The sequence below is a fragment of the Carassius auratus genome, unplaced genomic scaffold, assembly GCF_003368295.1.
Source record: "Carassius auratus strain Wakin unplaced genomic scaffold, ASM336829v1 scaf_tig00214183_4049273_7079891, whole genome shotgun sequence".
Classification (NCBI taxonomy): Eukaryota; Metazoa; Chordata; class Actinopteri; order Cypriniformes; family Cyprinidae; genus Carassius; species Carassius auratus.
The window spans coordinates 1,045,453-1,072,246 of NW_020527547.1; the positions used below are offsets into that span (position 1 = coordinate 1,045,453).

The 26,794-nt window shown below is 37.8% G+C and overlaps 2 protein-coding genes across 2 annotated transcripts; both read left to right on the plus strand.

Annotated features, from left to right (window-relative positions):
- The first annotated feature begins 595 nt into the window (after positions 1 to 595).
- LOC113091300 (annexin A1-like) lies at positions 596 to 4,102 on the plus strand. The gene is made up of 13 exons (XM_026256724.1): positions 596 to 735; positions 1,182 to 1,284; positions 1,542 to 1,626; positions 1,721 to 1,815; positions 1,901 to 2,014; positions 2,167 to 2,257; positions 2,542 to 2,621; positions 2,786 to 2,842; positions 2,919 to 3,012; positions 3,104 to 3,199; positions 3,497 to 3,555; positions 3,689 to 3,811; positions 3,934 to 4,102. Exons 2-13 carry the CDS (start codon positions 1,210 to 1,212, stop codon positions 3,985 to 3,987), a joined length of 1,023 nt encoding a protein of 340 aa, XP_026112509.1. The 5' UTR covers positions 596 to 735; positions 1,182 to 1,209; the 3' UTR covers positions 3,988 to 4,102.
- A 665-nt stretch (positions 4,103 to 4,767) lies between these two features.
- On the plus strand, positions 4,768 to 21,462 carry LOC113091299 (major facilitator superfamily domain-containing protein 3-like). Its single transcript, XM_026256723.1, has 6 exons — positions 4,768 to 4,870; positions 5,899 to 6,631; positions 11,955 to 12,102; positions 15,024 to 15,124; positions 18,379 to 18,488; positions 21,149 to 21,462. Exons 2-6 carry the CDS (start codon positions 5,941 to 5,943, stop codon positions 21,350 to 21,352), a joined length of 1,254 nt encoding a protein of 417 aa, XP_026112508.1. The 5' UTR covers positions 4,768 to 4,870; positions 5,899 to 5,940; the 3' UTR covers positions 21,353 to 21,462.
- Positions 21,463 to 26,794: the final 5,332 nt, after the last annotated feature.

Genomic DNA, 26,794 nt, shown 5'->3' on the forward strand with positions numbered 1-26,794 from the left:
TTAAGTGTTGCATGAGGCAAGACAACTGTCTCTGGGTAAGACAATGGCTGTCTGTGGTTTACTATTCATGCATGGCTGCCATGTCAATCTAGGCCCACGCCTCCTGAGTTCCCTGAATTATGATACATTTCAAATGAGTTGGACAATGTGATAATACACTACCTAAATAACAATACTTGTTTCATATTTCAGCTACCCATAGTGCGTACAGGTTGTGAATTCTGTACAGTATAACTTGATGTAATATTTTTGCAATTATTCTAATGAGCCACGATTAATTTATCGCCTTAAAGCATGGTCATGTGATCTCACTTGAATATGTCTCCTCCCATGAGGCGAAATAAATCAGTTTTTATTACGCAACAGACGTCAGTGTTCTTGATTTTTAAAATAAATTACTGGATGCAACTTTAAGAGAGAGAAGGAGCGAGCGAGCTAGCGATAGAGATAGATATGCAGGATATTATTTATTTATTTATTTATTTATTTATTTATTTATTTATTTATTTATTTATTTATTTATTTTTAACCAGAGATATATATGCAGCTCATAATTTTTTTTTTTTTTTTTTAACCATCGAAGCGGGTGCCATATACGGAAAGAAGAAAGCAGGCTGGTCGAGTTGACGCCCAGCTCTAACGCAACAGTTATGCTGATGTTGCTAGGTGGGGTTCTCTGAGCATAAATAGAGCTGAAGACTTTCCTCTTGCTCGCTTGCTGTGCATTCGGTGTTGGTAAGTGGGGAAACTGGGATTTTCTTTACTTCTTACACGTTGTGTAACTTCCGATAGTGCTTTCAGGATTTTTATTTTATTTTATATAAGCTATACATATTTATGATAGCGTTGTTTTGGTTTACCATAACCATAAAATGCAAATGAGAATAAAAAAATGAGGGGAAAAAAGTTGCTAATGAAAGTTTTGCAACAAAGTTGTGCAATAGTGTCGCTTACTTTTCACACTTCGAGCAGAATTCCACATCCTGGTTTTGTGAATTCTGTTGTTTTCAGTATTTGTGATTGACGCATGACAGACTTTAATGATCTGTTCTGTTGCTGAATCATGTGCGTCCTGTAAAATTCATTAAAACTGCTAGGAAACGTAGATCATTAATTTTTTATACAGGATTCTGCTTTTTGATAAACTGTATGTTATTTTAACATTCCGACATGTATTGTAGGTTTAGCTGTTGACTTCCAGGTGCCAAAATGTCCTTCATTAATGCTTTTCTGGCGCAGCTTTCCTATCAAGGCGTTCAAGACAACACCGCACAAGAAATCAGCGTAAGTTTCTTCAACTTTCTGGAGAATCTGAACCCACTAGACTGAGTCAGCGATAGGAATGTACTCCACTCCCCATTCTAGCCATTTTCCTTCTGTTTAAGGGCAAGATCATTGATATTTCTGTGTTTCTTTCCTAAAATGCGCATCTTGAACTATTATTATTATTAATCTACTTCGACTGGTCTGCTGTAAATCAGTTTGTAATTTTATGTCGGCTATTTTTAAAGGATTTGAATAAGTGTCTCTCATGCCTTTAGGGGGGACAGGGCACAGTGAAGCCCTTTGCTCAGTTTAATGCAGCTGCGGATGCAACTGTCTTGGACAAGGCTATTAAGACCAAAGGTTGGTACATGAATCTTGGATGAATTAATAAAATACTTACTCATCTTTGCATTCTGCATCTGTTTGCTCTGTTGACAAAAGTTTTTATTCTCAGGTGTGGATGAGCTCACAATCATTGAAACGCTGGTCCGCAGGAGCAATGCCCAGCGCCAGCAAATCAAGGCCGCTTACCAGCAAGCAATTGGCAAGGTATCACATTCACTGGACCTGAAATCAACACATTTATGCTGTTTGGATCCTCCCTCACCTAAACCACTTATTTTACTCTGCGCAGCCTCTGGATGTAAACTTGAAAGCTGCTCTTAAAGGTGAGCTGGAAGAAGTGGTTCTGGCCCTGTTGATGACCCCAGCTCAGTATGATGCCTTTCTTCTCAAAGGTGCCATGAAGGTAACATTATTTTCAGACTGTGGATAGAGAAACTTCATGTTTTTACTCCACATCTGGTGGAGATTTTAATGGACAACCACTAGGCCTGCATGTCTTCTTAAACACAAGATTTGACATGGGCTGTATAATTTAAAGAGTCCATTTCTCTTCAGGGTTTGGGCACAGATGAAGAAACCCTCATCGAGATTTTGGCCTCTAGGACTAATCAAGAGATCCGAGAGATCAAACAGGTTTACAAACAAGGTAACATTACTGCTAGTTTTCATCCAGTTATCCTTTAAAATATGCTTATGGCATGAGTGTTAATCCTGCTCCTGTTGGGCCAATTGTCTGCAAAGTTTAGCCCCAACACACCTGCCTGAAAGTTTCTAGTAATCCTGAAGATCTTGCTTGGCTGGTTTAGGTGTGTATAATTAGGTGTGGATCTGAACTCCACAGGACAGTGGCCCTTCAAGAGACACTTGTGATTTATGGTATGTGAATTCAGTATATACTGTTTGAAAATTGTTTGTGACTTCTATTTATAGAATATAAGAAGGATCTAGAGGCGGAAATCAAGTCTGAGACAAGTGGAGACTTCAGGAATGCCCTGCTTGCTCTCTGCAAGGTTGGCTTTGCTCCTATAGTTTTTCTTGATTCTGCCTGTCCCATTACTGCATGGTTTGGATGTCTAACACATCTGATTCTGCTACTTACTAGGATAGTGATTTATGACTTGAATTGGCACAAAGTGCCTTTGCTTGTTGTTAAACTTTTTATTTGTATTCACAGGCTTCCAGAAGTGAAGACCGGTCTGTGCAAGAGGAGTTGGCTGACAAAGATGCCAGGGTAATTAAACTTGTATTGTGTATAAGTGGTTGGTCATTGTATCTACTTTTCGTTTGACTTCTGATTCTGCCTGTAGGCCTTGTACGAAGCAGGAGAGAAAAGAAAAGGCACAGACTGTGGCGTGTTCATTGACATCCTCACTTCACGGAATGCTTGTCACCTGAGGAGAGGTATGGTCGACTTCCTCCACCTTCCTTTTTTTAAATTCCACCTTTTGTTATGATGATGATAATGACATTTTATTTTTTATTTTATATTTAGTGTTTCAGCTGTACTCCAAGTACAGTAAAGTGGATGTCGCAAAAGCCATTGATCTGGAGTTGAAGGGTGATATTGAGCAGTGCTTGATTGCTGTTGGTGAGACGCTTAAACCTTCATATCTGTTCCGAGCATTACATGCTGCATTTTAAAATGGAATCGCATGCAGTAATTTCACTGAAAACTTGCTGCAGATCCTCTTAGATGTACCATGCCTTTTTAAGATTTAAATTACTTTCTTAAAATAGCATTCTTGTCATACTGTAATGTTTCTTTTTACTGTATGCAATATGACAATGTTATTTTAAGCTCTGAAACAGAAGATGGCTTTTGCATGACATTTCCAAAATAAATGTTTTCATCTTTTCTTATCACTGCGACTTATCTTTTCAACAGTGAAATGTGCTGGAAACAAGTCTGCTTTCTTTGCTGAAAAACTAAATCAGGCAATGAAGGCAAGTGTAACTGGCAATCTAATTGCTCCATTTTAAATTTAAAACAACATGACAACCGTTTTAAATATATCTATGTTTTAAATATGAATTAAAAACTAAAAGAACCACTAAGTGTGACATTGTGTTTTCACAGGGCTCTGGTTATAAAGGCAAGATCTTGACCAGAATAATGGTGGGCCGCTCTGAGATTGACTTGGCCAAAATCAAGCAAGAGTACCAGAATAAATTTGGCAAGAGCCTCTACCAGGACATCCAGGTAAATCGTAGTTAGCAAATTTTAAATATCATCATCATCATTATACTCTTCAAAACATAAACAAATTAATGTGTTGTACTGTATAGATTCTGTTGTTGAAGATTGTGTTTTGTTTGTTTTAGGATGACACCAAAGGAGACTATGAGACGATCCTGCTAGCCTTGTGTGGGAATTAATTGGATTCAATGAATGTACACAAACGAAGACCCACCAGCTGTATGAATCATACAACCCATATAAACAACTGTAGTAGAATGAAAAGCATTTTTGATAAATAAAAACTTGACTAAATTTATGTGTCTATTTAAATTCATGCAAAGCTTCTAAAGTGGTGTCCTATGGGGGGGGGGGGGGTAGTCATGTTGGCTTGCATTGTTCACTGGGCTCTAATTTATAAACCAACTCAAGTTTTCAAGGTCCCTTTTAAGGTTGATCCAAAAAGTTCTGCAAAGTGTGGCAATCCGTAGAAGCCCAACTGGTCCTCAAAAATCTGTTTATCATTTCATGTCTTTGTCATAAAAACATAGATGTGAACATGTGTTTTTAAGTGATCAATGTTTAAAAATAATAATATTTGTAAAAGTAAATAGCATCATAATTACCACTTGATTCAAGTAAAAGCTGTATTACTTTTGAATAAAGATGTCTTTTATGTTTATCAATGAAATAACTTGATGGCTAAAATAATTACCATACATGCAATGAGGGTTTATAAACCCTAAAATCTGCGGTGTATATAGAAACCATTATCACCAAGAATTGAGGATGACAAAAGACAAATTACGACGAAGACTGGGTGTCAGAAACGTGTTCGACTGGAACAATGGGAGTTGTAGGAGAAAAGATGAAGTTTGAGACGGGAGGGTGCGATTTCTTACATTCCTAGTGTCATACGCTGCAGTACCGCTGTAATGACGGGTGGCGCCGTTGATCTAGTGGCTCAGGAGAGCTATGCTGATTGGTTGAAAGAGTGCGATACGTCAGTCGCTCCCGCGGAAGTACCGAGGGTTATGCTGCATCGATCACAGCTGGTGACAGAGACGTTTACCTGTAAATACAGTAAGATATTTGCTATACTTATTTTCACATTTTTATATACATAGTTTGCGTGGTTCTTAAACCTAATTGTTAGCCTCCCTCAAGTGCCTCGAGCATATATTGTGACAGTAATGGACTGTTTATGACTATAAATGAAATCGTCATTGAATATTTAATTCTCGATTATTTATATTTTAATGTCTAACGTAGTAACGTTAGCTTTCAGAATGTAACGTTATATAAAAGTTATCTAATGACGCTTGCTTTACTTTTATCAGTTATATCCAGATGTGATATTATTTTATGTCATTAATGAATGACGTGCAGTAAATTAATGAACCACTCAGCACTCTTTGCAATGCTGGTTTGTGTTTTTAAGGAAAGGTAACGTACTACTGGCAATAACATACCATGCAAGTATGGTTTGGGTCTATTTTGCTCTCTTAACATGTCTTCTTTCAAACTAGTGTAAAGTACACATCCATGATACATGTGTGTTTACCTTGGTACATTTGATCTTTTTGCTTCTGATTTCAAATACAATACGTATCTTTAAAAGGCATTTCCTCAAAATGAGAAGAAATTTCATTGTAGAAACCATGAGAAACAAACTATCCGAAATATTCCCTTCAGTAGCACTACCATACGCCAGACTTTCCAGTTTTTTTTTTAACACTTGTGTGTTAAGTGTTTTTTTTTTTGTTTGTTTGTTTTTTTTGGATGTTGACTGTATTCCCTGATTCACTGAGTGAGAAAAAATATACCCCAAATCCCCTCTGTAAAAGCCCTTAACTCTTAATACTGTATATCAACAAAATTATTGTGAAAACCTGATTTTATCCAGTCTTCATATTTCTGTTCTTGAAATGTATTCAAATGTGTGTGTATTAATTCATTTACTGTAATCAATCAACTGGGAAAGTATGACGTTATCTGTTAGTTCAAATTTTGTGCTGTCTTGTCTTGATTAGAAATGTCTTAAATTGAAACCATTATGCTAACTTATGTTGACAAGTCCATGCCAAACACTCTGCTTGTGTTGATTACAGAGTATAACAATGAGCTGAGGCTCCCCAAACCCGACTTTCTCAATGATGAACGACAAACTGGTGTTCCTGGGTCTCCTTTATTTCATCCAGGGCATTCCGTATGGCCTGCAGTCTTCTTTGCTCCCAGTGTACCTGCGTGGTGCTGGCCACTCCCTCACCAACATCAGCCTCACCAAAATCCTCTATTTCCCCTGGGTGCTCAAGGTGTTCTGGGCCCCTCTGGTGGATCGAACTGGCACCAAGCGCTGCTGGTTAGTGGGCACAGTGGCTGGTCTGGCTCTCACCTGTTTGGTAAGCGCTACCATCTCACCTGATGTTCAGTACATTGGCGTAGCGGGCTCCCTGCTCGCTATGAACCTGCTGGCATCAGTGCAGGACATTGCGGCGGACGGGGCGGCCGTGCGGCTACTCAGGGGTCAGGGGGAGCTGGGTCTAGGAAACACTGTGCAGGTGGTGGGGTATAAAGCTGGGTCTGTCTTTGCTGGAGGGGGGCTCCTGGCTGTGATTGATGTTGCAGGCTGGGGGTGGATGTTCACCCTGCTTGCGTGCGTGTACGGTGGTGTTGCTCTGTTCGTATGGGGTGCCCCGGTGTTGGATGGAGAGTCTCAGCGGGGACAGGGAGAAGGACGGAGAGGGTCAAAGGATGTGATGCAGCCATGGAAGGTGTGGAGGAAGCTCTTGTCTGTGCCAGGAACGCCATGGACAATGTTCTACGTTCTCACTTACAAACTAGGTAAGATATTTGCACAATTCGACATCAGATTGGTTGATTTAAATTATTTGGATATATCAAAGTACATCTATGTTTCCTTATAAATGGTTGAATAAGTTGACCATGAACTTGAAACTAAGTCATGGTAATGTGTTGTTTTTCCACAAGATGGCAGTCTCGCCCTTTTCCATGCTCACGGTCACATTATTCTCAAAGATTTTGAAGCAACTAAACATCAGGAACCATACACGGTTTAGTCACCCAGTTAATTTCTGAATGTCTGTACACTGGAACTGATATTGAAGTCTTTCATTTAGTTTTGCACCAGCGTTTAACCACAAGCCCAACTTCTGTGCATGATCTGAATCTATGAATATAGACATAGTGTAAATAGAAGCTAATGAATCACTTTCAGTGAGCTGAATGTGGTGTTTAGCACCAGAAGGGGATTATGTCTGGCTTAGAGTCTCTTTGTGTCTCTGTGATATTTCTTATTGAAAACTGAATACATAAATATGTGCTGCACTGTTTATGTTAATGTATTTTGTTTGTGTCGCTTCGTTTAAGTGTTGTATGATTTTTCAGAACAATTTAATCAGAAAACCAAGTTTTGTGTATCATGTGTATGTGTTTCTGGCAAAGAGAGAGAGAGAGTTGGCATTGTAATCGGATGAGCTTCAGCAGACGAAAGCAGACAGGACATGTGGCAGCCCCCCTCTTAATCTGTTTTATAAGGTTTCTCCTCCGATCATCATCATAATCACTATTAAACAGAACACAAACTAGTTTACTAATGCACTAACATCTGTGTGCAAGTAAATCGCAAAACACAATTTGCTTAAAAATACTTACTATACTTACTATTTGTAGTATTTGTGTCTTGGTTTTCAGCAAATATAAACATATTTAAAGTAAGAAACATGTACTTGCATCTAATTTGCGTACAATAATATATATATTTTTTTCTTTTCCATTTTTTATTCTCGTTAACATTTTTAGCATAAATCGAACAGTCCTTTTTGCAGTTTATGCTTAATGAAAAAATAAAATACAATAAAAAATACCAATTCGCCAGTGGGATAAGAAATTACACTTTCAAGAAAAATTCAGGATTTATTTCCTAAAAATACGTCTTTAATATTTTATTAATTATATTTATTAAAGTAAATGTTAGTTTTTTTTTTTTGTTTTTTTTTTTGTAATTTTTTTTTCTGGAAAAAAACAATACAAGTATTTATTTAAGAAAATTATGTTTAATTTGTTTATCAATAAATTTCAATCAAAAGCTATACAATTATTTTAAAATGCACGTTTATGGTGAAGTTATAGTCATAAGTCTGTGCTTGGAATGCAACATTCCTTTAAATGGACGTTTGCCTTTTTTTTGTTTATTGCATTCTTCTCATTTAGCTTTATATGAACATAAATATTACATAGGAGTTCACAAAATATAGTTCCTTATTAACTTTTTTTAATACACTGTTTATTGGACTGTAGTAAGTAATAAAGTAAGTGTCTCACTAAGAAGACAAATCAATTGCACTACACTTAATGTTGTTTCATGACATCTAGTGCTTGTATTGCATTACAGATTATTACCAAAATGTGTCATATAGAAGTTATTTGAGCCCAGGCCTTAATAAAGGGTGATTGGTGTGGGGGTGGACATTGGTGGGATGGAGGGGGCTGGGATTGGGCCAGACGTGGAGCTTCCCTGGGAAGAGTCCAGCTGGAGGTGGGAGTGTACTTCTGGGGGTTTAAAGTTTGATTCTCTATAGAAGTAGAATGCCAGTTTTTCTCTGTGTCTCGCTGTCTTTCTCCAGCTGTATATATACATAACACACCATCATACACACATAGATGCATGAATATCGCCTGATGCTGCCCTCCCTCTGTCCCGCACAGCAGGGGCAAGGGAACGGAGTAGCGCGTGGAGGGGTGGAGGGGTGATGCGAACAGGAGGCAAATATTTTCCAGAGGGAACGCAGAGGACTGCAGGGGGGATGAATTAATGAACACCCACCACATGGTCAACTATGAGAGAGAGTCATAGAGAGCGAGAGAGATGGTTGGGCACAGGGGGCATCGGGTATGATGAGAAAGCGCGTGAGTAGAGAGTGATGGAGAACACAGAAATTCCGAAGAAAGAAGATGAGTAAAAGTATGTGATGTCTTTTAGTTGACCTACATTGTTTTCCCATTGTCTGGAGCATTGTGTAACTCGGGTGTGAACATTAAAAAGCATTCTGTTTAGATATGTGAGCTTGCAGTACATCACACTTTGAATAGGCTGCGTCTCTGTTCCCTATCCATACCACTGTATCTTTGCTCGCATTCACATAGTTAACGGTGCAAGTGATATTCCTCGATGCTTTTGTTTCATCCAAACAATTATGTCATTGTGTCCCAGAATGTAAAGGGAATAACCTATACCTTTGCAGATTATAACCTCAGAGGTCCGTAGAGACTTGGTATGGGGCTTGTCGTTGGTTGAGGAGCATTTACAATGGAGTTGTGTGACCTGCTCAAGTACACATAGATGCAGATACACACAGCACGGTAATCTACAATAACTGGGAGGTCCCAGGATCCTCAGGCTGTTCCCATGCTGAAGACACTGGGGACTTTGAGATGTATCATACTGCTGCTTTTAGTCAGCATCTCACACTCGTTGGTTCTCACACTCTTTTGAAGATTAGTAAAAGTGTTGTTTTCATTGCATGTTGCTCCAAAGCTGTATGGCTTTCTATGTTCTGTGGCGCACAAAAAAAAAAGAATATTTGGAGAATATCCTGGACTTTCTTTTTTTAATGCAAAAAAAAAAAAAATGCTAAAAGAAAAATTAAGTCCTAATGATCCACTGTATTGCAAACCTTCTATAATAGTGTGACGAAAAGACTGAAAAGTAAATCATTATTCACTAAAGTTCTTGACTCTCTTGTTGTTTGGGGGTTTGTGAGAAAGGAGATATCTGATCAATTTTGAGTGAAATTTTGAGTTTGATATTTACAGTGAAGCGATTGATGTAATTTATAAAACCCATCTCAATGATTTGTCCATTAATTAGACCAAATTGTTTCTCAAATTTAACTCACTGACAGTTAACAACTTAATGGAAGGGAAGAACTCCAGCAAATACAAAAATAACATATACTTTATGGTGCGTTTGTTTGCTTTTTGAGACTTGAATAATCGTTCCGTCTCATCCTGAAACTGTTTTCCATTTTTCTCTTCATCTGTTCCCCATTATCTCTCGTTGTTAACCGAACTGATACAGCATCTCTCCCCACTCTCTCTCTGTCTGTCTCTCTCTCTCTCTCTCTCTCTCTCCCTCTTTCTCCTCCCAGTGCTTCCCCTCTTCTGCTTTCCTCCTGTGTTTTTGTGGATGTCTAATGAAATCCCATGTGAAATGGACAATTGTTGCTCTGAGATTATTTATAGAAATAAATAAGCAGCCTTGTTGTTTGTTTTCAGTCCCTGCTTAAAAAAATAATTAGTTTGAAGCAGCGTAGGAGAAAAAAAAAGACTGAGGCAGAACGTTGACTGCACATATGAGATGATTTGCAGAATATGAACTGTTTATTGATAATATTTGGTATTTCGTGTGCATTTAAAATACCATGTTGACACAATGAACACTGTTTGTTCTGCAGTATTCCTTTTAAATATTTTTTTTTTTTACTATTTTTATTTTTTCTTTTAGTAGAAATGCAGATTCATCAAAATCTTTTGTTTTTTAATTATATAAAATATTATTTATTAAAAAAATATTAAACTGATACTATTATTAATACATACATCTCAATAAGTTAGAATTTTGTGGAAAAGTTCATTTCAGTAATTCCATGAAGCCAAATCCCATGACACGTCTGTATGCCTTGACCACGGCAGCCTCAGTCCATTCCTTGTGAAGTTCACTCATATTCTTGAATCGGTGGCGATAGCAACAGCGACAATAAAAGTTACGTCTTCTTTCATTGCGTGAACATCTGCGTGGCCTTATGTAAATCTTCCCACATCGTGATGTAGACATGGGGGGGCGTGTTAGAACAAGGCCTGTTAGGTAGGCATAGTTGACTCTTAACTTTTATAAAGAATATCTCTTTGGATTTGAGATTTTAGTCTTTGCAGCTTTACAGATCTTCTTTATGCACCAAGAACTTGTAACACTCCAAAGAGAAATGAAAAATTGAAATTGCATCATGTGACATCTTTAAGTGTAGCTTAGAAGCCTTTTTGATTTTACTATGGTAATGAGAGGCCTCTGTGGTTCTACCTGTGGTCAGGTTACTGTAGTCTTCAAATTAATTATGGCTATGCTGGAACTTTGCCAGATTTTCTCAAGGATAAGGCTGGAACTGTTTATTTTGGCTTTAGTCAAAACATAATATGCAAAGTAACAAGTAGTTTTTAATGCTTTGTGTGCAAACTACAAAGTGAATGTGACTGGCTTTTATGCGTTCAACCTTATGTAAAACTGCATCCTTATTCCTTGAACGCATTGGACCTGGGTGGCATACATTATAGCTGCATTATATGAAGAAAAGATGTGCTGAATATGAAAAATTATTCCCATTGTTCATTGTTGCCATCACATTACAGACTTTACAACATCTTTTACAGATTTAGTTCTACTGTCAGACTCAGTTCCTCACAAAGAAAGCAATGTCAAAGCGTTCACGTGGTGCTGTCAGCGACCGTAAAAGAACTCCGAGAGAAACGACTGATTTTTCTGTTTTTGTTTCTCACCGGTTTCATCCCGGGGACCCCGGAAGCGCAGTTTCTTTTTGACGGCAGTCTCAGAGCTGTCATTCAGCGGGCTGTCTCGCTGTCGAACTGAAGGCAGACTCCATAAATAATGACAATGCCGTTAAATAAAACACGGCGGTGGGTTACCAAGGCCTCTGTGCACACGCTATCATGCAGCGACGCAGGACTCGCCACAATGTAACGGCAGCATTTTCACTGCCAGCTTTTGTTTTTGTCACATTTGTCTGAGTTTAAGTGACAAACTCTCAGAGAAAAAAATAAAAAAAGACTGGAAGGCAATTCAGGCACTGATCCTTTAAGGACTAAAGTGCGAAAACATGGCCTCTTCTCAGGTTAGAATTATTGTCCCATTCTCAGATAACAAGTGTTTTGTTTTGACTAAGTTTGTATATTCTCAGGAGTTTAAAACCTGTTTTGAGAAAATTCTGATGCAATGTGATAAGAATCCAGCACATTTTCAATAATCTGGTCAATTGTATTGGTCTTTTTTATCTCTATCTGAAGCTCAGAGAAAAGAGCATTTACACTTGTTGAACTTTGTGTGTATGTGCTGATGTAATCCTATATTTTACAGGTGAACAGGGGGCCGTCACCATGTTTCCTCTCTTCCTGCTGGACCACCACATGACAGCCAGAGAGCTCGGGCTGTGGAACGGGGTGGTTGCCATGGCGTTTTCCATCTGTGGCTCATCAATCGGGGGCTTCTTGCTCTCTCAGTACAGGTAGGGAGTGTGTGTATGTGTGTGTGTTTTTTTATTTTTATAAAACGATGTTGAAACTGAATCAGTTCTAGCTGCAACACCCTTTCTAGCTATGTCACGCTTTGCTTTTAATGTTACAGGAATGGCATTGAAAGACTTTGTTCCTTGTATTCTCCTTACACCTTTTTCAATGCCTCCACTTGCTTTATCAGTTTCTGTGGCCCACCATCTCTCTGTCAAAGAAACGTGGCCCTTTTCTTTTTCTCAGTGTTTTCTCACTATATCTCTCCACCCATCTCAGCCCCTGGCGTGAAAGAAGGAGAGAGAAAGAGATCGAGAGAGTGTGTGTGAGAGATAGATAGAGAGATTGAAGTAATGGAAGTAAACACAGCCTTTTGTGGGAGCTGAGAGTAAAACAGGCTCAGGTGTGAGCTGAAAGGCCTCCAGGATGCATAAAGTTGGACTGCTTGAATAGAAGTATACTTGTTGCTGATACGTTGCTCTTGTCTACTGACATGAGACCGGTTTTTACCAGTTAGGTCTTGTAATAGTTAAGATAAAAGTTTGGTTGCCTAAATCGTTCAAAGTCGCTTATCTTCCTCGATCGGTATTGACTATAGACCCACACACCTGTTAGTGTGTTCTGAGAAAGGCAAAGGGGAAGAGAATTTTGGAGAAAGACATATACAGTGGTTCTGTCTTTATTTCTTGAGGGCAGACATCCAGTCATGTATCAGATTTTACATTTGAAATGATACTCTTCACACATGTGCTATCTTCTCCAGGCCGGTTTGCTTTACCTTATGGCATCATGAAAGAACATGTTTTAATGCGTTTTTATAAACCACTGGAATGCATTACATGAGCTTCTACACTTGACGCTTACGTTGGTGTAAACTTTAGTTAAAATGATGTAATGTTGGTCTACTAAAAGACAGAGTAACATCACCCTTTGTCTACTGTCTCTTTGAAAAAAAGAGTTCTGTACAAAAAAATGCTGTTCTTTTAAAAATATTAGCAGCACAGCTGTTTTCAACGTTGATAATAACAATAAATATTTATTGAGCATTTATTAGAATGACCACTAAAAGATCATGTGACACTGATGAGTTGAGTGTTCTATTTAAATGATAACAAAGTTGAAATGCTATTTTAAATGTTGATAGTATTTCACATTTATATGCTCTTGATGAGCATAAAATAAAGTTGAAATTTTTTTACTGACCCCAAACCTTACAAAGGTAGCTAGCCTAGTATTTAATCAATGTTGCAAGAAGTCCAGTCTCTTAACTTTCCTTCTGAGCAAATATCCGAACAATCACATCTTGCACTGTTTGAGCAGAGCATACATTTTGTGCATAAATGAACAAGCCTTCCAAATACCAGGTGAATGGGACAGATACTAAAACATATGATAAAATCACAGTTAAATATCTGCTCAAATCTTACCTCTTCTTTTCTCTCCCTCATTTGTTTTCTTTCTTTTACTCTCTCTCTCTCTCTCTCTATGCTAAATCCAGTGTTAGTGAATGGGGAGGAATGTAAAGTTTCACATGCAGGGAGCTTGTTCATTCGACACAGTCGTGCATTCAGGCCTTGCTTCCCACAGATTGAGTTTCTGCCGTTGTCTGTTCAGGGCCACTAAAAGCTAATTTGGACACTTATCCCGGCCCCATCTGAAACGCTTGAGTGGCCAAAGACTGACCCCTATACACTGATCGCCATCAGCAATCTGAGAGTATGAATCTTATCGGGCCTAACTGCTCGTGTGATAGGCCTGTTTTAGACCGTTTTTGATCTCTCGCACCCTTCTCTCTCTCTCTCTAACTTACTGGTTTTCTTCTTTAAGACTGTCTGTCTGTCTTTCTTACAGCTCTCTCTCTCTCATCTCATCTGAGTGAAATATGTAAGAGTGTTATTGAGTGGATGCAGGGAGGGTGTTTACATGAGAATGATGGCAGATTGGCTTTCTGTCTGACCGGCTGCTGTTGTTGACTGGATTCATCTAGATCTAAAAGGCTGGTTTAAGATGACAGACGATTTGTTACTCTTCTTTTAAAGTCCAGTTGACCTTTACCCGCATCTCCTTCTCTCTTTTCCCACTCACTTTCTCTATCAGAGGCCTCACGGGTCTATTCACATGGAAAGGATGCTTATGTACAGACACACTTTTTTACAACCTTAGGGACAAGTGAAACTAATTTTCATGCAACAGATCCTGTCACCAGTGCTTAACTCGAGCCTGGTTCATAATCATGCTGTCTGACCACTTTAAGCTTTAATACATGTAGGATAGTCTTTTCAGAGAACATGATGGAAAATTATGTTAATGGTTATGCATTACTTATTACAAATATTAGATGTGAGAAGAAAAGCTGTTGAAGCCATTACTCCAGAACCTGTGTTTGATTGACAGGGCCCTCTGGGTGTTCTGATTAGAGCTGGGAGAAATTGAGGGGTGTGGTGGTCACTAATTAGCAGGGGTTGATCAGCCCGGGGCTGTGGATCTTGTTGTGTTATTGATTATTTCATGAAAGAAGTTCTCTTGAGGGATTCTTAACTGTTATTAAAGAATCGATTAGAGTGTGTAAGCAAACACACACTGCATGTAAGCATGAGTACAGGAGTGTCTCAGTGTGGCAGTCCTATGTGGTTGACCCTTATTACAGTACTCCAGTCTTCAGTGTCACATGATCATTCAGATATGCTGATTTCCTGCTCAAGAAATATTCTTGCAAATGTCTTATACATATGCATATGTCTTATAAATGTCCTTCCCTCTCACTTCCGATTAATTGAATGTGTCCCCAACAAATAGTAGTATTAATTTCTTTAAAAAAAATTGAACATTGGTCTAGATTACATGACATTACATTAGATTATATTGCATATATTTGGAGTCTGAGATAATATAACTGAACTATCTCTCTTTATGTCTGCAGTATTGGCTTGCTGATGAGACGTGTGTTTATGATGCGGACTGTCAGTATGGTCTTCCAGAGCTCACTTCTCATAGTGCTGGAGCCCTCGGTCTTGATGAAAGGTGAGAAATGCACGTCCCTGTACACACTAAAGTTTACAAACATGGTGATGTTCCAGCATTGGAATTAGTGCAGACTTATTTTATTTTATTTTGAATATGGTGCTGCTCATTATGCAGTAATTGCACTTCATTGGTCCACTGCTTTGTAAATAAAAGGAAGGAAAAAACTAAGCAAACAGAATGTGCTTATAAGAGCTTTATGAGCTTTCTACTGTTCCCTTGCATTTAAGCATCCATGAGACCATCTCTGCTTTCCAGCGATTTCCATTGACAGGATGAAGTGTCTATTTCAGCACCTTGCACAAAGTAAACAGGTGTTAAGGCAGGGTTTGTCTGAATAAAACTCTAAATGCTGCATTAAAAAACAGCATGTGATAAAAAGGGAGAGTTTTTACATGAATGTCATTCAGACCAGCTTAGAGTTCATCTTGCTGTGTGGTGAAATCAGAATAGACAAGTGAAAATCAAAAGTTGATGTTTAAGATTATTGTATAATTTTGTAATTTAACTATAAATAAAATACAGCTAGGTAGGATAAGATATTTGGACAGAATTAATTTAAACTAATTATTATCAAAGCTTTTTTTTTAATCTAATCGCGATGACAAAAACTTCTTTGATACGTGACAATTGGAGAGTTTTGTTTTATTTTTATATTTTAACATTTTATATATATTTATTTATATATTTTTTTATGTATAAGCAAATATTATGCAAATGAAATTGCTGAACTCAACAATTGTTTTTTTTCTAGAAGGGGGGGGGGGGGGGGGCTCAGATTAGTCACACTCTTTACAGACTTGGTTTCATTTCATCAGTTGCTCAGGATGTTTATTTGTTGCCTTAGGTGTCTGTTTTAAAATAAAACCAAGCACCAGAGGCTGATATCTTACCAAAGTCAAACTTTCAGTACTGTTCCAACCTCGGATCAGTGTGTTCTCTTTTCTTGAAAATTATCTTGAAATTGTATTCCATGAATCTTCTGTAAGACTCCTGTAGATCTGATCTGATGACTGTCTTTATACTCCTAGTGCCTGGATTCAGCACAATTCAAGCCAAATTCTATCTATGAGCTCTGTAGGAGTGATCATACAGAAGTTATGTCAAACATACTCTCTTCCCAGTTCAACTTGCATAAGTGGATTTGCGTGTGTGTTTCTGTCTGTGGAGGCCAATGCTATTTTACCTTGAGTATTCTCACGGCTCACTTTGATAAATGAATAAACCCATATTCAAACCCTCTGCCTGTTTCTCGCGTTTTTTTCTCTCACAGATGCTTTGAATGTTTATTTAATGAAAATGAAAAAAAAGAAAATGGGGAAACTCTTGCGTTTTAGCTGTTTTACTCAGTATTTTTTGCCACTGTATTACTTCATCCCCAGGATGTCGTGGCTTTTTAGTCAAGATGTTTTTGTCAGCGAGCTTCTGTTTGACAACTCCCTCGTCTCTCTGTCTTCCTTATTCTCTCTTTCACCGTCTCTCTTTCTGCTTCTCTCCCAAACAAAATGGAACAAAGCAACTCTGCACCCCGTCTAACCCCCCTAAAAAAAAAAAAAAAAAAAAAAAAGAATTATAAAGTTTGGCAGAAAATATTTTTCAATATTGTATGAGACTGGATGCCTCAGAAGTGCTGATTTTCCTTCCTGTGGTTCCTGGATAAGTAATGGAGAAGTCTTGTTAGGCAGAACTAAACACTTCCAGTGAATAATTCAGATGGAGCTGGATGTGAAAGCTTCATGATTTCTTTTTTTTTCTTTTTTTTTTTTTTGGCATATGGGCTTCTGATAATAATTGATTTGAGGCATTAATGATAGACTGTCTGTCTCATGCTCTAGGTGGATGTTACTGTGAATTAAATAATCCACTTCAAAAAGACACTGATTTCTAAGCGTCAACTGGGGCATCATATAGAGTCAGATTTGAGTGTATGTTAAGTTAAACTGCTAGTAGTTTGACATGGTTCTGTCTGCATAAATAATAGTCTGGGAGAGCACAGTGTAATAACTAGCATGTAAAGTCCTGTTCCCTCTAACACGGATATGACAGTGTTGAGTAAAAGCCCAAATACACATTATAAAATAAAAGATTTTCACTCTGCATATAGTGTACATTTAAAAATTCTTACAGTTTCTGTAACCTGAGAGAGCGTTAAAAACCTTGCGCCGAGCAGAGTACTACAGGAGAGATCAAAGACGGCGGGCAAAGCAGAGGGAACGGTTCACCAAGAACCCATTCGCCTACTTGACTAACCTCCTGAGGGACAAAAGATCGGGACAACTTCAGGCATCAAGGGAAGAGGTAGAGAAGTACCTCTCAAGCACACATAGTGATCCAGGAAGGGGCGTCGAACTTGAGATTGGAGAGACCTTTATGAAATTTGGAGAACCAACTATCAAGTTAGCTGATCAAGAACCCACATGGAAGGAGGTCAGTGACTTCCTCAGAAGGGCAAGGGCTGGCTCAGCACCGGGACCCAATGGGATTCCATACAAAGTGTACAAACAATGTGAGCAGCTGAGAAGGAGACTCTGGAAGCTGTTGAACGTGATGTGGAGAAGGAATTTTTTGGGTTCCAAAGAAAATAAAAAAATATTTTCTTAGATTTTTATGGCATCCTGCTTCCCACTGTTTTGTCCTCTTCTTGTACTTTTGCTGTCTTCCACAATTTAGTTGGCTGTTGGTAACTTCTGCTGTCTCACCAGTCAGTGCAGCTTGCAAACCAGCTGACCAGTCTACAGATTTCAAAACTGTTTACATTTATCATACTGTTTATTACAGCATGTCTTCCAGTGAGATACTTCATATGCATTTCAGTAATTGTCTGCTTTGGATCGGCTACCAAACTGGACAAAAGAAAGATACATTTGGATGTGTTATAGGTACACCAGCCCAGTAGTTTACACCTCTAGATTTCAGAAAAGCGTAGTAAAATTAATTTTGGACCCTCTATGATGATTCAATTGGTCACTTCAGAGCACTGAACACCAGAAAACCAACCACAAGAGCAGCTACTTAGGCCATCTCTCTTATGAACAGCTGACACCGTCAGATCTTCAGTGCAATATTTAAGACGATGCATTTTTACTGGCAGCATGTAAATTCAAAGTCACAAATTCAAACTTGAGGACTGTCCGCAACAGGAACATGCTGTGAGTTGCTTATGATCTCAGGCTTTTTAACGCAGACCTAAAGCATGAGTAGTATGTAGGGAAATATGTTGTATTAATGTGGATCCCGTCTTCTTTCTCCCTCAGGTATGGCAGTGTTGAGTCTGAGTTTGCAGCATTTCATAGCTGGTCTCATCACCACTCTGACTTTCACCACAATGATGAACTGCACACAGAGAGCTGAGGAGAGCATACAGGTATCTCATGCCACCCTCTTCAACTGACCACAGCTCTTCATGCTCCCTGACACATCAGAGCATACTGCTTAACAGCATCACACGTGTTCACCTAAGGTCAACAGCGTGACGGATCTATTGTGTTTTTTCTTTAGTTTCAGCAGTCAAGTCTGAAGACAGCAGAGCATGCATCTTACAGTTTTTGATAGTTGATGAAAGCTAGAGTCTCACAACAGGCCTTATACTGCAGAAAGCCTGAGAGTGTTTCCTGTCTGCCTCATACGTGAGCATATCACAGCAGTCAAAAGCTCATTTATCTGTCAGTCAATAGCTCCATCAGAGATCTGAGCAGTTTTCACACTCTCTTTAGCTCTGCACGTCAACCCATTTCAGTTTATCAGTCACCTACAAAGCATATGCATCAGAAAGTCTATTCACATTCATAGATTTGACATTTGATTTATTTATTTATTTTATCATAATTGGTCAAGATTATATCTTTGGTTGTTGCAGTATAACAAGTGGTTACAGTAGTTCAAAAGCTCTGACACATTGAACTGTGGTGCTCATGTGGGGCATAAATGTTGTTTCAGTAATGTGTATGTACACTAGCATTGAATGTTTGGGATCAGTAAGATTTAAATATATATATATATATATATATATATATATATATATATTATACATTTTATGCATTTTCAGCAGTCATTACATCAGTCTCCAGTGTCCCCAAAACTTTGAATGTGTAGTGTGCCTGTGAATGAATGAAGCTGATTTATTATAGGAATATTCATTGCAAGTTATCGAGTATTTATTTTGGCCTTCAGTTTATGAGCTGCTTTGGTCTTGTGTGTGTGTGTGTGTGTGTGTGTGTGTTCGACCATTTATAGCATTTATATTCAAAAATTAACCACAACTGTAGTTTGCAAAGCGCACCTAATGCAAGGCACTTTCGGTGTGTTTAGCAAACTATATACTGTCACTTTATTTTACATCAGCTGGTGCTTCTGTGTTACCTGTAGAGTTTAAAGACAGCTTATGTCTAGCAATAAAACGTGCATCCAAACCAGCTCTATTCTTCACAACAATCAGCTTCCTATTTTGTCCCGCTAATCTTGTGTTGCCTAATTTCTGTCCTTTTTAGTTCATTTGTTCATTCTCTCTGTTTATTTATGTGTCCCCTAGATGATAAACTGTAGTTCTCACTGTTCACAGATATCTCTCCCCTCCCATGTTCTCTTGTTTCATCCCCTCGTTCATCTTTGACATGATTGTATTGTCCTGTTTAAATGGGCCTGCACTGCTTGCATGTGATCTTTCACTGCTCGCTCGGCAATTTGTCACTCCATCAGCTCAATAGAGCCGAATTAATGGCACTAACAAAACTCATTAAACAATAAGAAAAGTGTATGTTTTCCCTCAGTCCCTAAGCAATGAAAAACTCCAGATTCGCATTCACATTAAAATAACCAGGAGGAGGATTGTAAACTATAGGTTAATTTGAAATGTTCCTATGACATTCATACCGTAGCAAGAGCAGCTTGTGTGTGTGTGTTTTAAGGGGTATTTAGCTGACTGAAAATGGATACTGTGAATGTTTGTGGAAAGGACCTGGAGGAAGAAACAGAACTTCTTAAACAAGTTTGTAGGAATAAAGGTACTTCACTTAACTTTAGTGGAGGGGTCATGTGAAGGAATGGACTTGGCTTTGCTTTCCCAATGTGTGCTATGTTGAAGGAGAAGAGTATGGAGCATGTCTGTGACATCCAGACAGGAGAGAGGGATTCAGATGCACTTTGGTCCTCCTGTCAGAATTGTTTTGATGTGAGGCAAAGTTAAAAATTGATAAATAAGAATCAAGGTAAAAAAGTCATCAGTTACATTGAAAAGTAACACATGTGAAAAAGGTCAAAAGCAGACATTACAGTTGTTCACATACTATTGTCACTATTGTCATGTCCTATAAAGACAAAAAGGGCCATTTAAATTAGGGAAGCACAATGTACTGTATACTGGTGATCAGATGATATTAGTTATGCATATTTTATTATGCCTGCTCATTTTCCCTATTCTTACATTTTAGTTCATTTTTATCATCCAAGTTGATCTATTTCTGTTTTGCATTTAAATATATTATGTTTCTAAATAATTCTATTTTCATTTTTAATTTCATGTCATTTAATTGCTAAGGCATCATTTCTAATATTTAGATTTTATTTTATTTCAGATTTTTTTTTTTTTACTAGTTTTTTACTATAGTTTTAGTTTCAGTAAAAAAAATGTTGCATTATTATGTTGTGATGTCTAAATTCACTTGTAAATGACAAAATACTATAGTATTGTAATACGAGTTCTTTATAAGCCATACTATGAAAACAATTTATAAAATTGGTGCATCCTAATGTAAAGATCATTTGCGTAATTAACTGAAGGACCTTTGCTGATTTAAAAACATTTTATAATGTAGAGATCTGTGAATGAATGGCATGTTTCACACAAGGGTAACACCTGAATCTAGCCTTACAGCAAAACACATTTCCCTCTCTTCCTCTATAATTCATTGTCCATTTTTCATTGTTTCTTGAGAGAATCACACAAATCGTTTAGTTGATGCTAAACCTCTTTCTGTATTTCCATCTCTCTCTCTCTCTCTCTCTCTCTCTGTCTCTGTCTCTGTTCAGGCCACCCACTACAGTTTTCTGGCCACTCTGGAGGTCCTGGGGAAACTGAGTTTTAGTGCCCTGGCTGGAGGTATGGTGGACACTGTGGGCTTTCCCATAGCCTTCATCCTTTTCCTCTTCCTCACCTCCAGCAGTGCCCTGCACGTGTGGAGGGCCACAGAGACTGGCATCCTGAAGGAGCAGCTCAAAGAGCAGCCACAGTGACCAGAGTTAGCCTTTGAGAGACAGTGTGTGTGTATGGCTAGGTGAAAGAGAGGGAAATTGAATCTTATGCTTTGCATAAGATATTGGTGACCAAATAGCCAGTGAAATTACTGTTGTTTTTATTAGTTTTTATTTATAACTCAACCAGCATTGATGTTACAAGAGCCACACAAGCACTCTCACTGAAAGCCAGTACCTCTCTGAGAAACACTGCAAACTCTTAACAGCTACAGTAAACTAGCTTTAAAGAAACTTTCTTTTCAATAAGCCATCCTCAAAGGCAAGCAGACTGAGCTATGGCAGCACTGAATATGTCATCTAGTCTGCTTGAAGGACAGCAGTCAATCATTTAAAAAAGAATCAATAACAAAATATGGATAATCTATTATGTTTGATATAATGGACATTGACAACTGTATTATTCAACACAATTTTACTGATTATAAAAATTAATCGTTTTTTAAGGGTCTAGTCTAGTGTGGTTTAGTTACACACACCCCTGCTCATTTAAACATATCTTTATATACAGCATGTATTCACCTTAGAAATGCCTTTAGTTTTTAATCTGATGCCTTTTGACACCTTAGATATATTTGCAGCAAATTCCATCTGCTTTTTGACCAATCAGTAACATGCTACATTTTAAGAACTTGACTTTGGAACCATGTATATTTGGGAGCAGTATGAACACTGAATTGTGGTACTATGTCCATTTTTCTATTCTCAATGCAATACTTGTATTAAAGGGGTCATATCATTGGAAAATGAATATTTATATAGAGTTACATATAAGTTAAGTGTATTAAGAAAAAGCTTTGTACCTTTTGACAGTATTGTCCTTCCAACCCAGACTCCTATTTGGTGTTCAGCAACCAAAAAATATTAACTTAACTCCAAATGAATTAATGAAAAGAGTGAAATGAGTTAAGAACCGTATGCTGTTCCTGTTTGTGGAGCAAATGAAAATCCTCATCCTTCCTAGAATTATTAGGAAATGTAAGGAAAGAGTGGCCCAGCCACAAACATGAGCCAACTATTTCTCATTTCACATCAACATGGTGTTTACATTTGCACGTCTTTTTCAGAAACAGTCATAAAAAGAGTACAAAGTGGTCATGACAAACTATTTGACACCGAAAACTTGACTGACGTTGTAGGTGGACCTCAGGGAAAAAATATTTGAAAAGTATGATATGACCCCTTTAATGTCTGTTAGATACTGTACATTGTAACAGTTCAACTCATCAAGCTCATTTTTTGAGCCAATACATGTATTTGTTTGAAATGTTTGTTTTTTTGTATAATGAGTTGTCTGCATTTCCTATGCAATAACATAAATTTATTCATGGTTATTACATGCAACTTTGCTTCTCATATATATAAAAATAAAGCTTTGTTTAAATAGCCTTACGTTTATTTTATTTTATATAACTTACTGCAGAGCCAAAACTTGGCGATGTAGTTCAAGACTTTGTAGGAATACATGTGGGATTTGCCATAACTAATGTGTTTAGGATGCCATGAAACTATAATTATTTATAAAAATGTCAGTTTTGGATTAGAATTAAATTGCTACAAAAAAAAAAAAAAATTCATCAAATGAAACTGCAACTATATAGCACAGCATATGTTTTTTATTTCAGTTGAAAGCAGAAAAAAAGTACTTCATGCACTGTATAGTGTAATTTTGCTTTTGGTTTCATAATTTTTTATTATTATTATTGTATTTTCTGTTTTGTTTTTTAAATTGCATTTGTTTTCTTGGAGAAATGGAAACAGACAATCCCAATTAAATACAACATTTTAAAAATGGTTAAAAACTCATGAATGGAAAAGTTATGGCCAAATGATTTATTAATTATTATTATTAATAATAATAATAGCAAAGCCCTAAACGAGAACCATTTTTGGAATTTGAGCTTGGACTACAGGAGACTCAAAGAGAGAAGGAGAAATAAAAGCTATTAATGAACCCAGAGTGTGTCTGTGCTTTTATGAACATATCAGACAAGAATTAAAAGTCTGTGTTATTAAGAGATCCTGTGCCACATCACTTACACTTAGTCTTTAGAAAATCCAATATTGTCCTGTGTACATTTGTGTTTTGCACACAGCTCTCTAGCTGTAAAACACTTTCAACTCTTAAGTATTTCCCCAGATAGAGACTTTTCCCCATAAGATGCCATAAAAGCTGTAGAATTGCATGCTGTCGATGAGACTGAACCATAATGCTAGCTTTTTCCATGACATTATACTCTTCCTCACCTTGACAGAAAGATGATTCTTCCCGGTCTGTCAGAGGGATTAGGAGTCCTTACGTAATTCATGAATAGACCTGCATTTCACCCTTTCACTGTGACATTATTTCCTGGTTGGTTTAGCCAGACAGAAAACAGGAAAGAAAGGAAGGGAATGTCTTCTTCACACTTTCACAAAACCACAAGAGAACAAGAACTGGTCAAATGGAGAGTGTGTATTGTGTACATGCACAGTTATAATCGAGCTAGAGAGGGTTTTTTCAGAGTCGTCAAAAGTATATTCAGAGGTATAGATTAAAGTATTCATTTCGATAGGATGTAGTTTCTTTAGTACAGGCGGCTGTCTGTTTTGAAGTACATTGCGATGGATACATTTTTTACCTGCATATATGTATGCATATATGTATGTATGTATGTATGTATGTATCTATGTGTTTTTTTAAAGTAATGTACATTTAGAGCACTATTCTTTGTGTTATATTACTAATACTGCCTACAGTTTCTTCAGCTGTTATCTGCATACAGGTTTTTTTTTTTTTTTTTGCTGTTTTCTTCTCACAGTCACAGCAAGTTAACCTACAATTAGCTTTGAGCAAGAAATGTGGCCAGGATTCCCATCTACAGACAGCTGAATTTGACCATCAGCTGTTTTTAAGGTAGCAAAGCTGTAGTAAATTGACTTGTCTTACCTAATAGCAACAAACAATTGGTCCGACATGAAACAGACCTCAAGTTGTTTCTTGCACTTTTCCCAGGCGTTAAGTTTCCATTTTCTGGGAGCAGAAAGAAGCATTAGAGCCTCAGGTCTTTGGGAAATAAGCTGAGAAGAAAAGAAAGGACACAGTGTAGAGTGAGAAGTAAAGGGACAGTTTGTCTCGTGGTGTCGATTGGAGACAGACCCCCCGACTGGGTCAGGGAAATCGGGAGGAGTTGTCCAGCCGAGGGAGTGAGGCCAGAGACTGTACAGTCACCAAAGCCCATTCTGCGGCTTTCTGTTTCAGCCGGTCTTTGCATGTCTCGTCCAAACCTTGCACAATATTTTTTAACTTGAAACATGACCGTTCTGGATCCTTAACATACTGTACATTTCATAGAGATATGATTGATTGATTTTTGTCCTTACTATGAAAGTCAGTGGGTTCGAGTGTTATTTGAACGCAAGTGAACTTTAAAATACTTTATATGTTCCACAGAAGAAATTGCACAGTTTTGGAACGCCATGAAGGTGAGCAAATAATGACAGAATTTTAGTTTTGGGTGAATGGTTCTTTTATTAGTCCCATTACAGCTTAGCTTCTTCTAAGTTAACTCTAACTAACCATACAGTCACAAATTTACCAACTCTCATCCTCGATGATGTGCTCAGCCCGTATATTAAAAACCAGCCAACTAGCAACCTCATTGTGCGTGTGATAAAGTTTCCCTTCTGAGACAAGGGCTGATATTGCAACATGTTTTAATATCGACTAACAAAAGAGTTTTGTGGAGCCCCTGAAGGGAAGAGGTGTTGGCTTTTTTAGTGCAGCTTTTTCTGGGCAGGCCGGCAGAATGCGCTGGTGGCTCTTTGTCTGCCAGGGAAACCCTAGCCGGGAGGTGCGGGCTGAGCGCAGAGCGGCGGCATCGGATAACCACACATTTCCTCTCCTGCTATTTACCAGCCTTTTGTTTGTTTGCCGAATGCGAAATATATACATGTCGCCAGATCAGATCTGCTTTCCACATGTTGCCCCTCTCTTTGTATTGTTTTTTATTCATCCTTCTCCTCCTCTTTATCCTCTGCCATTGCAAACCCTTCACATGCTGTCAAAAGTCTGTGTGCATGTTCTGGAATATTTCTGACTGAATTTGATAACCCTCTCAGTACTGTTTAGATATCATTTACATAATGCAGTCTATTATTTAGGAGGTAGAACACTTGCATTTGTGTGCCAACACTGTAGAAAAAGTGTTGTTACTTGTTTGTGATCAAGAGAGATGGGTAATCTTCAGATGACCTAAAGGTCATGTTGTTGGTGTACATGAGACAGTCAGTATGTTGAACAATAGCAGTACTGAGATCAGCTGTACTGAATTCCCAAAATGTTTCTTCACAGAATAATACAGGAATGAACAGGTCCAAAAGCCTGAGAATGAAGGGAAAAACTATCCAATCGGTTTTCTATAGCATGCTCATTTTACAAGAAAAAGCTTCAGTGACTTAAACAGATTGGTTTTGTACACTGGTTACAATCATTTCACTATTTCATACTGTTGTTTTCTTTAAATTGTTTGTCATTTGTATATATCCAATATTTCTAATTATCCTTCGAATGTGGTTTAAATATGTTTTCTTAAAGAGATGAAATAATCACTTCAGGCTCATCTTATTTCCCTGGCAAAAGGAGAGATTTCTTTGTTCCCTCTTTAACCATGTGCCCACAAAATAATCATATTCAGCTATTTTTACCAACCTGTCTTTAATCTGCATAAATATTCATAGGAAAGACAAGAGAAAAACATGAATAGAGACTCAGTCTGTCAACCAAGGCACCATTGTGCTCCATTCAAAACCAAACTGGGAATTTTATTTTTATTTTTTTCAGCTCAATTCATTATTTTAAAAGATATATATATATATATGTAAAAAAAAAAAAAAGAAGAAACTGAATTGAAAAAGAGAGAAAAGTATTAAACCTAATTTTAAATAGAAAAGCACATCGTTGGACCAGGCAAACTATGAATCTTGACTCAGAGGTTTATAAGCCAGATAAAGTGATGAATAGACAGATGGACAGATTGTGTGAGACAGAAATGGATGGATGGATGGATAGACGAATCGATAGATTTATCAATGGATAGAGAGATAGAATGAGGAATAGATGGTTCTGTTTGTTTCTAAGAGAAAAGATGAATATTATAATGCATATTGCTGTGACAAGCATTTTAGAGAGCGTGTAACTGATTATCATTGGCCTGATGATGGTGCTTGGTGTGGACAAGGAATGCTGGTTGATTCTGATGTGTTTATCACCCTTGTGCTGGTAACGTGTTCGAGCTGATCTGATGTGTAGGATAATGGGAATGTGTCTGTGTCTGTGTCTGCGTTTGTGTGATGGGTTGAGTTGTGACAAGTTGCCAGCTCATATGGCGCTGAAGCAGAGTCACCACAGCCTCACCCCTGGCTTCACTCCACTGCTCTCCTCTC

Excerpts from the sequence above, each read along its gene's own strand:
- LOC113091300 (XM_026256724.1), top strand. The coding sequence starts at position 1,210 with ATGTCCTTCATTAATGCTTTTCTGGCGCAGCTTTCCTATCAAGGCGTT. Across the intron at positions 2,843-2,918 it reads TGGCTGACAAAGATGCCAGG|GCCTTGTACGAAGCAGGAGA; the intron begins GTAATTAAACTT and ends TTCTGCCTGTAG. Across the intron at positions 3,556-3,688 it reads AACTAAATCAGGCAATGAAG|GGCTCTGGTTATAAAGGCAA; the intron begins GCAAGTGTAACT and ends GTGTTTTCACAG.
- LOC113091299 (XM_026256723.1), top strand. The coding sequence starts at position 5,941 with ATGATGAACGACAAACTGGTGTTCCTGGGTCTCCTTTATTTCATCCAG. Across the intron at positions 15,125-18,378 it reads GCCCTCGGTCTTGATGAAAG|GTATGGCAGTGTTGAGTCTG; the intron begins GTGAGAAATGCA and ends TTTCTCCCTCAG. Across the intron at positions 18,489-21,148 it reads GAGCTGAGGAGAGCATACAG|GCCACCCACTACAGTTTTCT; the intron begins GTATCTCATGCC and ends GTCTCTGTTCAG.